This window comes from Ceratotherium simum, chromosome 19 (genome assembly GCF_057802395.1).
Source record: "Ceratotherium simum simum isolate JZ-2026a chromosome 19, ASM5780239v1, whole genome shotgun sequence".
Taxonomy (NCBI): Eukaryota; Metazoa; Chordata; class Mammalia; order Perissodactyla; family Rhinocerotidae; genus Ceratotherium; species Ceratotherium simum.
The window spans coordinates 49074088-49088000 of NC_141918.1; the positions used below are offsets into that span (position 1 = coordinate 49074088).

A 13913-nucleotide genomic window follows, 5' to 3' on the forward strand; every position below is an offset into this window, starting at 1 on the left:
TGCTGACGACACCTGCTCTACTGGGCACTAGGCTACTTTCAAAATAAGTTTGTGACCTTAGCAACATATCACACTTCGTGGAGAAAGACATTTGAAAGGACTGGCAAGGTCACCCAGTGGGATCCATAGGACCACATGAAACTTAGTGGAATACACGGACCCCTTAAACCCTGTCCCATCCCTAGCTGGCCAATTTTTAACAACTCCTCCCTAAATAAGGAGAGAGAGAGGTCAAAGTCAAGACTAATTTCACAGTTGTCACTGAGAACGCAGAAGGTATTTGAGTCTAGTTGCTTAATATTTGGAAAATTCACCTACAGTTTTATCCACATGATTCACTTTCAGTCGGAGAAGTTCTTTTCTGTTTTTTAAATTTCAACTCTGAAATCCTATTTAGATAGTCTTTGCTTCAGAAAGGTCTGATACAGAATCAAGTCTATTTGCCATCTGATCACTATGCTGGCAAGAATTTCTACCCATGCCTGAGCATCCTTGAGTCCTTGATGCAGAGCATCAAAAGGTTACAGAAATAAGAGAAGAGAAACAGTTTTGCTTACTTGCTAGTACCATTAGCAAAATTGTGACTCCAAGTGAGGTTTCAAGAGGCTGCTCATATGTGGTTGTGCAGTTTATTCATTGCAAAAGTACTCAGCCAACGGGGAGTTTGAGGGCTTGAATCCAGCGTGCCCTCTTCTTGCTAATATGCCTACTGTGCTGTGCCTGGGTGCCCAGCCGTGCCCTCTATCTCTTCATTTTTCTGCATATGCCCAGAGAAGACCCTTTTTTCTAATTTGCAGAAAGGCACCATATAAGCAGGCAAACTCCCTCAGTCTTTAGCTGATTGGGTCAGACGGGAGGTAGTAAGAATACAGTGTTATTGCATACCCTCTCACATTTATGCTTCAGCCACCCTCCTCTGTGCCTTGGCCAATACTGTTCCCTCTGCCTGGAAGACTGCAGCCCTTCTACTCCTCCACCTGAGACTAGCCCTGCTCCAGTCTTCAAGTTCAGCTCCACCATCCCGAAAGGGGCCTTGATTCATCCAAATCTTAGTTGGCTGCCCTTATCTATGCTTCAGTAACAGCCTTTGCATATCTCTAGCAGTTCACGGCTACATTTTTAAGTATATCTTTCTTCTCCATGGACTGTAGTGTGAAGCCTGTGCCTTATTTTAAATGTTAGTATCATGTAAAAGTGCTCAGGAGATGATTGAGGAAGGGCAGGAAGGGAGAAAAGCAAGAGTTTTTCTGATTTGCTTACAGAGATTGAAGCATTGTTTTAAGTCTATAGATAATGGGAACCTAGACCACAGATTTTAGTCAAAAGTTATTGAAAAAATGACGGAGGAGAATCAGATAAAAGTCACACCAATGCTGCCTTCTACTTCTCGTTGTTTCTCTCCACTTCTGCCATTTTCTCTCTCTCTCCCTCTCTCTCCTTCTCTCTCTCTCTCCCTCTAAAATTGTTCCCAAGTTGTCAATAGAAACAATCATATTACATAACTGCGTGTGTTATCTGGAGTCTCATCTAGGTTCAAAGGGTCTCTTTCTAAAATATTGCAATTTGATTTGAAAAAAGTTAGCAAATGTGGAAATGGACAGTGCGTTTGTTATGTCAAGATGTCCATCTCTAGCAAGGAATCCAATAAACTCTGGTAAAAAATGTCTTCATTCTGCCTTGCATATGAAAATGAGAGGACTTGAGATCTCAAATTACAATTCATTTTGATGGAGTGAAAATCTGAGAAGCTGGAAAAATCTAAAGGACTGTGGTTTACACTAATTTTAATTAGGTGAATCCAACTTGATCAGAATATAAAAGACTATTACTAATAATAGTTATATGATTAACAGTATTGTATTCACTGACCCTAGAATTACTTTTTCATTTCTATTGAAACATTTTATAAGTAAGAATACTGTTCTGTGTGTAGAAAGACACACACATAGACACCAGTAATAAAACCTAAATGCGCACTTTCAGTAAAGTGGCATGTGAATTATCTATCATGTGTTCAAGAAGTTTCCTTGCATGTCCTACAACAAAATGTAAAAGACAGATTCTTCTTCAGTTATTCTATTTAGTTGTAGTTATTTTCTCATGGACTGAGGGTTTTTTTTTTTTTTTTATTGTAGGAGAATTTTGGGCTTACTAATCGGTATCTATGTTAAGAAAAATTCCCAGATCTTGTTACGTAATGCCATCTCTCCTGAGGGCAGTAAGTCATTTTGAGGAAAGTGAGCTGAAAATAATGGGCTTTCTTTGGCTGTGATAATGATCATTGTATATCATTATTCTAGTAGAGTAAAGTTACTCTCCTAATGGTAAACAAAATGAGATGTGAATATATTTGGATGTGATCATAAGCTCTGAATATCACGTAAAGCAAGAAGAATTGGGTTAAAATTCAAAAGGATCTTATTATTATCTTTACTGAATACCACTCCTAAAGGGATTGTGGGAGAATTTTATGCACTAAAATGTTAGTTCATATTTTACCATAGAGAATTAATAAGCAATTATATTTGTGGGTGGCAGCATTCCTCCAAGCAATTTTATACAATGACTTTTACAAATTCTGAGATATTTTATGAATATAATTAAAAATAATAAACTCATTTTAAAAACTATGATAAAAGTTTAATTCCACAAGATTATTATGGCACCTTTAAATGTTCTAGAAACTTAGGATAATCAATATATCTTACCAATTAATGACTTTGCCCCATAATCATGATGTTATTGAAATATCCTCATATTATGTATTAGATTTAAACCATTTCCATTTTGAATGATGGAAATTCTCTACACAATGACTTACGTACCTCTGAGTAGATGAGCACGACAGTAGTGTACTATTGAAATGATATTCTCCCACATTGTTTTTGTTCCCCGTCAACTTTGCCCTTTGCTGCAAAACACTGTTTACTTTGCTAAGATGGCACAGATAACAGAGCTGGACTGACCGTAAGACTTCAGACGGACTGTTTCGTTTCGCCTTTGGAAAGTGTGGCTTAATATGAAGCATGAGCAAATGTAACTGAAAGAGAAGGCAGAGCAGAATATAAACAGGTGCTTTCTATGAAGGTGTGCCTGTGCATCTGCAACATGAAGTAGCATTTTAAAACATAACATGTGGATAAAGGGAAATTTGACACTATAATTTAAAAAATTTTCTCTGCCATACCTCATAGATAAATGATCTTTTGTTTTTCCAATAATATGCAAAATAGTGTTCAGTTCTTTAAAAAAAAAAAAAAAGAGGGCCAGCCCCGCGGCTTAGCGGTTAAGTGCGCGCGCTCCACTACTGGCGGCCCAGGTTCGGATCCCGGGCGCGTACCGACGCACCGCTTCTCCCGCCATGCTGAGGCCGCGTCCCACATACAGCAACTAGAAGGATGTGCAACTATGACATACAACTATCTACTGGGTCTTTGGGGAAAAAAAAGGGAGGAGGATTGGCAATAGATGTTAGCTCAGAGCCAGTCTTCCTCAGCAAAAAGAGGAGGATTAGCATGGATGTTAGCTCAGGGCTGATCTTCCTCACAAAAAAAAGCAAAATAATTAATTAAATAAAGAAAGAAAGAAAAACGAAAAAGGAAAAGGGGCGCTGGCCCAGTGGCATAGCGGTTAAGTGCGTGCGCTCCTCTTCGGTGACCCAAGGGTTCGCAGGTTCAGATCCTGGGCGCGCACCGACGCACCGCTTGTCAAGCCATGCTGTGGCGGAGTCCCATATAAAGTGGAGGAAGATGGGCATGGATGTTGGCGCAGGGTCAGTCTTCCTCAGCAAAAAGAGGAGGATTGGCATCGGATGTTAGCTCAGGGCTAATCTTCCTCACCAAAAAAAAAAAAAAAAAAAAGACCTAGAGTTTGCTAATATGAGTTGTGGCCACAATTAAGTGTCACCTTATGGCATAATATGCAGGCATACATGCTTCTCAGGAAGAACTCTTCAATGAAAATCTGTCTGGATATGCAAATACGTACAAACCTATTATTAATGCAGAGATGCCCACAGCCCCCACCTAAATGATAATGAGAATCTTTTGAGTCACAATTTTCTATTTAATAAATTCTGAATTCTCACTGCTGAATTTCCTTGTGAGCCTGTTTCCTCATAACAAGCTTTTTCTGCAACAACAAAAAATATGAACCTTACATATTGGTACAGAAAACAACCAATTGGAGTCGATACATACGAGGTGTTGTACTACAAAGGCTTCCCAGCATGGACCTGGATTCCTCTAGAGTGCCAGCAGCAGATTTCTTATTACACTTTGGTCTCGTCTTCAGTGCTGGTGACATTTTTTTTTTCCTGGCTGAAATCTAATTACTAGTGGGGCTGGCAGGATTTCATCTTGTATCTACTCTGCAGTTATAGAAAAACATTTTTTTAATCACCTTGCATTTGAGAAAAGGAGCACTTAGAAGGAAAATATACCATCCTGGGAGAGGGATATGATGAAAAAATATATAAACATTGCCCCCAATGGGTTTCATGAGTCCCTCCAAATACTCATTGATGAAATTTTTCGCCTTAGGTGTGCAGAAGGCTATTTTGGACAACCTTCTGTACCTGGAGGATCATGTCAGCCATGCCAATGCAATGACAACCTTGACTTCTCCATCCCTGGCAGCTGTGACAGCTTGTCTGGCTCCTGTCTGATATGTAAGCCAGGTACAACGGGCCGGTACTGTGAGCTCTGTGCTGATGGATATTTTGGAGACGCAGTTGATGCGAAGAACTGTCAGCGTAAGTCCTGAACTCTGGATGCCCCTGACAGAATTGATACATTGCACCTCAAAGTAGCTGATGAGTTCTTGAGTGGGGATCAGAGAGTGGGAAATTATGTGTAATACGTGTATGATAGATGCACAGTCTATGCACAGAGTCTTCATATTCTAAAATAATTCTTTGTACTAATAGAGTAAATCGTTTGAAAATTGCTGCATTATTGAAGTGTCATAGTTTTTCAAATGATACACGTATTTCTGTTTACATGTGGGATGAAGATTTTAAAATAAACTTAGGTCCATGACAGGAGAGAAGAATTTGGAAATTAGGTAGGCACTGTTTATCCTTATTGTTTATCTCAATACTAATCATTTTCTTGAAATAAATTTGCCCGTATTATTTTATCAGTAGGTGTTAATCCGTTATGCTTTTACATGTGAACTTTACATTCTTGTCTTTCATAACAGGTGTAAAATTCTACCAATATTTTTACACACTTGAGTTTGTAGTTGTTGAGTGATTAACCTTCAATTTAGGACTATTCATAGAATGCTACTTCTGTGTTTTCCTTCCACAAAATTAGCTACTGTAGAGCTTCATCCATATCAGTCAATACCTTTCTCCTCCCATCTTCACCTCCTTAGCCATATTATTCAGTGTTGCGTAGAATTTACAAATGCTTTATATCAGCGGTAATATAATATGTGAGGGAAATCCTGTTGTGGAGGCTCAAAATGGAATGTGAGCCCGTGTTAGCACTGAGCGCTTTACAATGACTGCCTCATCGACTTCACCTGCTGTCCCAATCTTTAGGCTAAGCAGGTTATGATACCAGCCCTACAGTTCATGTCTGCGACTTCATTAGGTAAGAAGGGACTCTTCTAATCATTCAGTTGAGTTCCAGGACCCGCCAAATCATAGAAATTGCTGGAAATGTAGAGTCTGTTGTTTTCTCTGCTGTAAACACCACAGACCTGGTAGAGCACCCCATTTCAATAAGAAATGGGTCTTTCTCCTCATACATTTGGAAGATGACTGCCAGCTTTTTGTCATTTAAAAATGACAAGTTGTTGAATCAAAACCAAATCACTCTCTGGAACAATCAGCATCTATTAATATCACCTGTAAATGGGTAATTTTTTTAAAGCAAAATTTCCAACAGGTTCAGAAGTGCCTTTACATACTGTGGGTTTATGGTATCTGTGTAAAATTGTAAGGAGCTTAAGAAATTCTCCCATTCAAAGATGCCATCTAAGATCTACCCTTTCTAGCTATGCGACCCCGGGCAAAACATTTGACCTCATTGAGACTCAGTTTCCTCATCTACATAAAGAGTCATGATTTTCTGTGGGGATTAAGGGTCTAGCACGTAGAGGGTATCCAGTGAGCCGCCTGGGGTCTGGGATGCTCACACGTGGGAGCTCCTTTGGTAGTCAAGCTCTGCTCCTGAGTATCCATGGTCCCCTAATCCTAGGGCTGCGTTAATCATTTGACCCCTCTTTTTCTATCTTCAATAACCCCCTCCATAAAGTTGAGGAGATAGTTCCACTTATTTTATTGCGGTAAATTGAGGATCCATGGCATGAAGTCTTAAGAACACATAGAAGAATATGGTATAAATACATTTTTGAACCATTACTACTTTTTATACCACTTGCCATGGGGTATAGACATGATTACAGTTTTCAATACTCTTTGGCATATAAAAATATAAGAAACTCATTTATTATCTATTTTTATAATATTTTCATAGATACAATAGCTCTTCTATGTGTAAGCGGTAAACCCTCAAGAAAAGAAAACTCATGATAAACCACTATTTTAGTTGCCTCTAGATTTGTTCATGAAAAGTACACCATTATAAAGAAATATATATTGCTTTTTAAATTTGTGTATATTGTTTGTGTCATACATTTCATTGAAAAATGCCACTTAAAAATTCTATGTTGTGGGGCCAGCCCAGTGGCTCAAGCGGTTAAGTGTGCGCGCTCTGCTGCGGCAGCCCCGGGTTCGCTGGTTCGGATCCCGGGCACGCACCTACACACCGCTTGTTAAGCCATGCTGTGGCGGCATCCCATATAAAGTAGAGGAAGATGGACATGGATGTTAGCCCAGGGCCAGTCTTCCTCAGCAAAAAAGAGGAGGATTGGCATTGGATGTTAGCTCAGGGCTGGTCTTCCTCATGAAAAAAAAAAAAATTCTATGTTGCATATGTTATTTTTAAGATGACACTAATTATGGTAAATTTAATCTTGTATTCCCCACTCTAAGAAAAAAATGGCTTCTAAATCCCAAATTACTTGAGATTTTAAAAGTTGATGTATAATATACATAAGAAACTCACATAAAGATATTATAGGTATATACTACAATTCTAGTGTCCAAATGAGATGAATATTTAAAGAAAATATTTTTTTCAGCCTTTTCTCACACCTAAGCTGTAGACCATCCTTAGGCTTTTGCCCTGAGGGAAACGACTGGCTACTCCTCAATGGCCCCTCAAGAAGTATCAAGTTGGCAGACACTGAAGGCCAAACAGCTGGAAGAAAAATCCAGCAGTTTTTAGAAAAGCAGTGGAACTAAGTAGAACCTCGAGCCAGGTGAACAGAAGAGTAGCATAGCTGATGGAGGAGCTATTTATAATGTATTTATAAGTTGTGCTCAAATCAAACATCCGGAGACATGAGATATTGTACAGAATTCACCAAAACCATCTATGTATCGTCTAAATTCCCATGTCATCTCCCCCTCACATTTTTATTCTGGCATCAATGCAGTTGTATGTACCATTAAAAATACACTTGTAGAGTACAGTGCGAGCCATTGATTACTGTTCTCTTTGTGAAAAGGCCACTTAATTTTTAGACTGATTTATTATATGTTTCAGAATAACATCAGACAACTTCATAACACAGAGGTGGCAAAAGATTACTTAAAGCAAATATGTTTTCTGTCTTTGGAGATAGTATGTAAGTTGTAAAACCAAAGTGATTTTTAAAAATTATAGTGCTATATTCATAATACACTGGAAGTGATGTTTTTATCTCATATAGTTTTCTTTTTTATTGAATATATTTTACATATAACATTATGCAAATTTAAGGGGTACAATGTGTTACTTTGATACATTTATATATTGTAATATGATTGCTGTTGTAGTGATGTTTATCCCATTATATAATTATAGTACAATATTGTTGTCTATGTTCATTATACTGTGCATTAGATCTCTAGAGCTTACTTACTACTCTTTGCAAGTTTGTACCCTTAAACAGCATCAGTCTTATCCCCCCCACCCATCCCCTGGCAACCACCATTTTACTTCCTGTTTTTTTATGAGTTTGACTTTTTTAGATTCCACATATAAGTGATATCATACAGTACTTGTCTTTCTCTGTCTGTCTTAGCATAATGTGCTCAAGGTCCGTCCATGTTGTCACAAATGGCACAATATCCTCCTTTCTCATGGCTGAATAATATTCCATTGTGTATATATACCACTTTTTTTTATCCATTCATACACTGATGGACATTTAGGTTGTTTTCATATCTTGACTATTGTGAATAATGCTGCAATGAACATGGAAGGGCATATGTCTCTTCAAAATACAGTTTTCGTTTCCTTTGGATATATACCCAGTAGTGGAATTGCTGGATTGTCTGGTAGATGTGTTTTTATTTTTTTGAAGAATCTCCATATTGTTTTTCATAGTGGTTGGACCAGTTTACCTTCCCACCAACAGTGCACAAAGGTTCCCTTTTCTCCTCATGCATTTGTCCATTTCTCCACAGTGTTTGTTATCTCTTGTCTTTTTGATGATGGCCACTCTAATGGGTGTGAGGTGCTATCTCCTTGTGGTTTTGATTTGCATTTCCGTGATGATAAGTGATGTTGAGCATCTTTTCATGTACCTGTTGGCCATTTTGATGTTCTCTCTGGAAAAACGTCTACTAGTTCTTATGCCTCATATACTTTTCTAATCTTAAGTATATATATACACACACATATATATATACACATACATATACAACAATATATAAATAAATATATTTATATTTCACCTCAAGCTCATATTTTGAGCTAAACACAAAAACTGGCACATAATAAATAATCATTAAGTAGAAAAAAATTAATTAATTAACATTGATTAATAGTAGCATTACTATTATGCCATGGGTGCTATTATTTTTGATAATTTCTCAAGATTATTTTAGATCTAGAGTCAGTATGCATTACTTATAATGAGTATACTATTTTTTATAATAGTATAGTATATTAGTATACTATAGTATATAACATATACTATATAATATATAACAATATATATTATTATATAATAGTAAACTATTAGTATAATATAATAGTATAGTATATTATTTTATAATAGTATACTATTTTTAACGTTACCCCAATGTATCTATGAAGAAATGAAACAGCTGGAGGAGTGATGGAAAGAACGTTTTACCTGGAGTCAGGGCACTGAGGTTCTAGACTCGGCTATCTCACCTATATCATGTGGCCTTGTATGAGTTATGGCTTCTTTGAATTTCAGCGTCTTCATTTTCAAAATTGGAATAATACTGATGACATTAATATTTTAATAGCCCATGATGTGCCAGGCACTGTGCTAAGCCTTACATGAATCATCTCTACAGCCTGTAGAGTTGTTGTAAGGATCAAATGATGTAATGCCTAACAGAACACCTAGCAAATCAGAAAACATTCTATTCTAACACATAGCTGCCACTGTTACCATCTGGGGGATGCTTATTTTTTAACAAGACTATTAAAACTATTAGAAAGTTTTTCCCAACCACAGATCTCTCTTCTCTTTGCAGCTTGTCGCTGTAATGTCAACGGCTCCTTCTCGGAGATTTGCCACGCTAGGACAGGACAGTGTGAGTGCAAACCCAACGTGCAGGGGCGGCGGTGCGATGAATGTAAGGTAAGGAGTAGGAGCCGACCGGTGCGTGACTTCCTCCTGGACAATTTTCATTAGCTTTCAATGACGTACGCCTTAGGATATTGAAAGAAGTCTTCAAGATGATCTAATTCTACATGTCAAATTACTGTGATCATTGAAACGTTTTTTCAAAATAGAACCAAATTCGCCATATACTAGCATCTGACCTTCAACCCGTATTTCCTTGGCAGTGAATTTGTGTAATATTTACTGTAATTCAGGTGTTTCTGAAACAACATACAAATTTTATCTCAGTCTATGAATAGTAAAACACTCTTTGCCTTGCTTTTATGTTTTTGGCCGAATAAAATATGTCACACCCTTTGCTTTTAGTGAACACTTTGTTCTAGTTCCATCATTTAGAAGTTAGTTCCAGTGAGATCTCTACTTAACGAAAGTTTTTAGTAGAGAAGCTACTCAAGGTGTTTTTTTGATACATTATTTTGCTGAAATGACACAAAAATCAAAATATTTTGGTCTCCATTCCTGAACGCATTGCCCTGCCTTCAGTGTGGCGAGCACCGTGAGGTTCCTCCACGAGAGCGGGTGGGTTCGCATTACCTCTCTCACATAAATCCGTAATTCTGGTGATCAAGACTGTTAAGCAGAAACAAGCATTTCTCAGATGTCAAACTGGCCTTTCTGTAGGAAGTTTGAAAATATCATCTGCTTCTATCTCCTGAATAATATCGTATGCTCTTTTTTTATTTTTCTGTTGGCTTTTAAAGCCCGGTATGTGGTGGGACCCAGAGAAGCGACTCTGTGTGTCGTGTGACTGCAGCCCCGTTGGCTCTGTGACCCTGCAGTGTGATGTAACCGGAAGATGTGTCTGTAAACCAGGCTTCCTAGGGAAGCAGTGCAACCTGGGCAGGCAGGTGCACCGGCAGCAGGAGCAGTCCCAGAGAGCGCAGCGTGTGCTGGGAGCTCCCCAGAGCTGGGGGTCCAGCCACTCCAGCGGGTGCCCTCGGGGAGCCCATCGACCCGTGGCTCCGGTAATCCCAGCGGTGCTGCATGGCTCGGGCCTCAGCGTGTGTGTTCTGTGTGCTGTGGCTGACCTTCTCTGTTGACATTTTACCAAATAACAGTTGCTAAGTGTGCAAATTGCAAATGCAAAAGCTAGATAATTCCTGATTGAAGCCTTGCCTTTTAAAAATAGCTACCCATGTGTTTTTAAACGTATATTCAAATTCACAGGCTCACAAAAGTTTCAATTAACCATGGAGATGTAGAAAACAAAAAAAATGTGTTTGTAGGAAACTATAACAGAAGTGGAAGGGACCTCAGGCATCATTGGGAACAAACTCACTTCTATGAATGAACAAATGAAGGGAAATTTGGCAAAGAAAGTGACTTACCCAAGAAAATTCAGGTCATTGATCTGCCATTTGGCTGACATTTCATCATAATTATTAATTCTGTTACATTTCCACATCAAAATTTTGCTCATGTATACCACAAACACAAGAAACACATTTTTGCACACTATATGTGTACAACACACACAAAGAAAAGAAACATGTTTCTATTACAAAAATGTGGCCCCCTTCTCACAAGGCAGAACAAAACAACTGCTGGGAAGAGGGAGGGAGGAGGGAAGAATAGGTCCATGGCCAAACTGCAGAGTAACAGGAGAGAAGACTTGCCAGCGTAGACTCAGAGCCTGTGGGCGAGTTGAAGGCAGGGGATAGAAGAAGGTGAAAGTAAAAAGGAAAGAAGAAGAAGAAGAAATTCGTGGTTTTATTTCTTGGCTCTTTATTGACATTTTAAGAGAACTAGTTCTGTTATCAAACTGCCTGGGGTCAAATCTCAGCCTCACCGCTTCCTAACTGTAAAACAGCCCCTTAAATCTTCTGTAATTCAGCTTCCTCATCTGCAGTGGGACCCACTTCATGGGGTTTATGTTGACTTGGATCCTCCAAGGAGCAAATGCCCAGAGATTTACTGGGGGAAACGCCTATGAAAGACGAAGGGGGAGAGAGCATAGTATGCAGGGAGCCTTCTGCTGCAATGCAGTCTATGTGAAGGCAGAGAGGGAAGGAAAGATTGCCTCATTTGGTGCATTCTGTCAAAATCCAAAATTCTTGGCCAGGCTGATGGGAAGTACCCAAGCAAAATTTGCCCATTAGAGGAATCCTGGTTTGGGCAGAAAATTTCTCATACTTTATAGTAATCAGTCATTGATTGGAAGAAGCACAACCTGATGTGAACTCCTCCAGCGGATCCAAAAGAATGAAGTGTGGAACCTAGAGCTAGTCAATCAGCAACGCTCCCACTGCAGCTTCTCTTGCAGGGAGATCTGTCCAGTAAGCTCCATGGCTGTTTCCAGGGGTAGTTGTTAGAACAGCGCATCTGGAGGGGCCGCCCCGTGGCTTAGCGGTTAAGTGCCCGCGCTCCGCTACTGGCGGCCCAGGTTCTGATCCCGGGCGCGCACCAACGCACCGCTTGTCCGGCCATGCTGAGGCCGCGTCCCACATACAGCAACTAGAAGGATGTGCAACTATGACTTACAACTATCCACTGGGGCTTTGGGGAGAAAAAGGGAAAAAAAAAAGGAGGAGGATTGGCATGGATGTTAGCTCAGGGCTCATCTTCCTCACAAAAAAAATAAATAAAGAACAGCACATCTGGAGACACGCATCTGGAGAGTTCCTAGTAAATGTTAGGTATTATTACTATTGTTATTAAATGAAGAAATCTTTAAAAGAGATTATGTTTCCGAAAATAAATGCATACGTTTAAAAGAAAAGGACAGTAACGATGAAAACCTCTCCAAAATATAAATTTAGCAGAAACTCAGCCCTCATTCATTCTCTTTTCCTACGTATCCTACAGCACTGCTGTACCGAGTGGTATTTTGTCCTGAGACCTTTTTTCCTCCCAGGCAATATGCGTGAGAGTGAAGAGCCCGGACTCTGAACCCAGGCTGGCCAGTTTGGAGTCCTGACCCCACAATTGGCTAGCTGGTGACCTTAGGCAAAGTACTTGACCTTTCTGTGCCTCAGTTTCACCCCTCTGTAAAAAGGTGATGCTAATAACTATCTCCCAGGATTGTCTTGAGGATTAAGTGAATTCGTGTTTATAAAGGGCTTTGAACAGTGCTTGGCACATAGCAAGCACAATATGTGACTGCTAGTCGTTACCCCACATGAGAATAATTTGTGGGAGCTCCTCAAACGTCCTGCTGAGACTGTCAGGCGCTCCCTCCCACGTTTGTTTCACCTCCTCCATCTCGATCACTGCATAGGGATGTTTGCTCCTTAAATTGGTTTACCACAGGGGTTTTCCCTAGGCTCTGAAATAACTTTTTGACACCAAAATTATTAAAATTTTATTACTGAAATTTGGTGGTATTTGTTTTGGTATAACTTAGTCTTTAAAACTACATTATTTAAATACTTCAAAAGTATGGTAAAGACCTATCTTTTTGTATGTTTCTTTACATAATCAACTTTGGAATTTTTAAAAAACTAATTATTTGGAATTTTATTTAATATTTTATTGACTTATTCATTAAAGATATATATATGCTAACTGAAGAAAAATTTAGGAGCTAAAGAAAAATGTAAAGTACTATTTCTACAATTTAGGTTTCTAAGTCAAGAAAATTTAGGAAATAAAGACAATGCAAAGTACTACTTCTATGATTCAGAATTTTTTAAAAATCCTATTGTAGTATAGTAAAATATAGGTCTAGTCTTTTTTCTATGTATGTATGTTTCTATTTGTGTGTGTCTGAGTGGTATGTGTGCCTTATAGGTATGTAATTAGAATCACAGTGTATATATAATTTTGTATTCTGCTTTTTGGAATTTTACTTAATGCTATATCCTAAGCATATTCATATCATTAAAACTGCTTCAAAACAGGATTTTAATGATTGCATATCGTTTCATAGCATGAATGAGTCATAATTTGATTTATTCAACTTTTCCTCTAACACTGAACATTTAAGTGCCTCTCCAATTACTCACTGTGATGAATAATATTGTAATGAGCATGCTCCTACTTTAACCATTTTCCCAATTTCTGATTATTTCCCTAGGCCAGGTATCTAGAATTTTACACTGAATTGCTTTTTATGAATAAAAATATTATGTTTTAATTTTTCCTTGTATAGTAAATTTAATTTCAAAATCATGTATTTAGGTCACTTGTTCAAACTGATAACATACTTTCTTCTTTAATTATATAGTGAAATCTGAATTTGATCTAGA

At 38.5% G+C, this 13913-nt stretch overlaps 1 protein-coding gene across 1 annotated transcript in view; it reads left to right on the forward strand.

Moving 5' to 3' along the window:
- Nucleotides 1-13913, forward strand: part of LAMA2 (laminin subunit alpha 2) — a 575531-nt gene that overhangs the window by 362163 nt on the left and 199455 nt on the right. The window contains exons 19-20 of the mRNA XM_087444077.1: nucleotides 4542-4753; nucleotides 9575-9681. Of these exons, the coding sequence (XP_087300203.1) occupies nucleotides 4542-4753; nucleotides 9575-9681 (319 nt within the window). The remainder of the gene's footprint in view (nucleotides 1-4541; nucleotides 4754-9574; nucleotides 9682-13913) is intronic.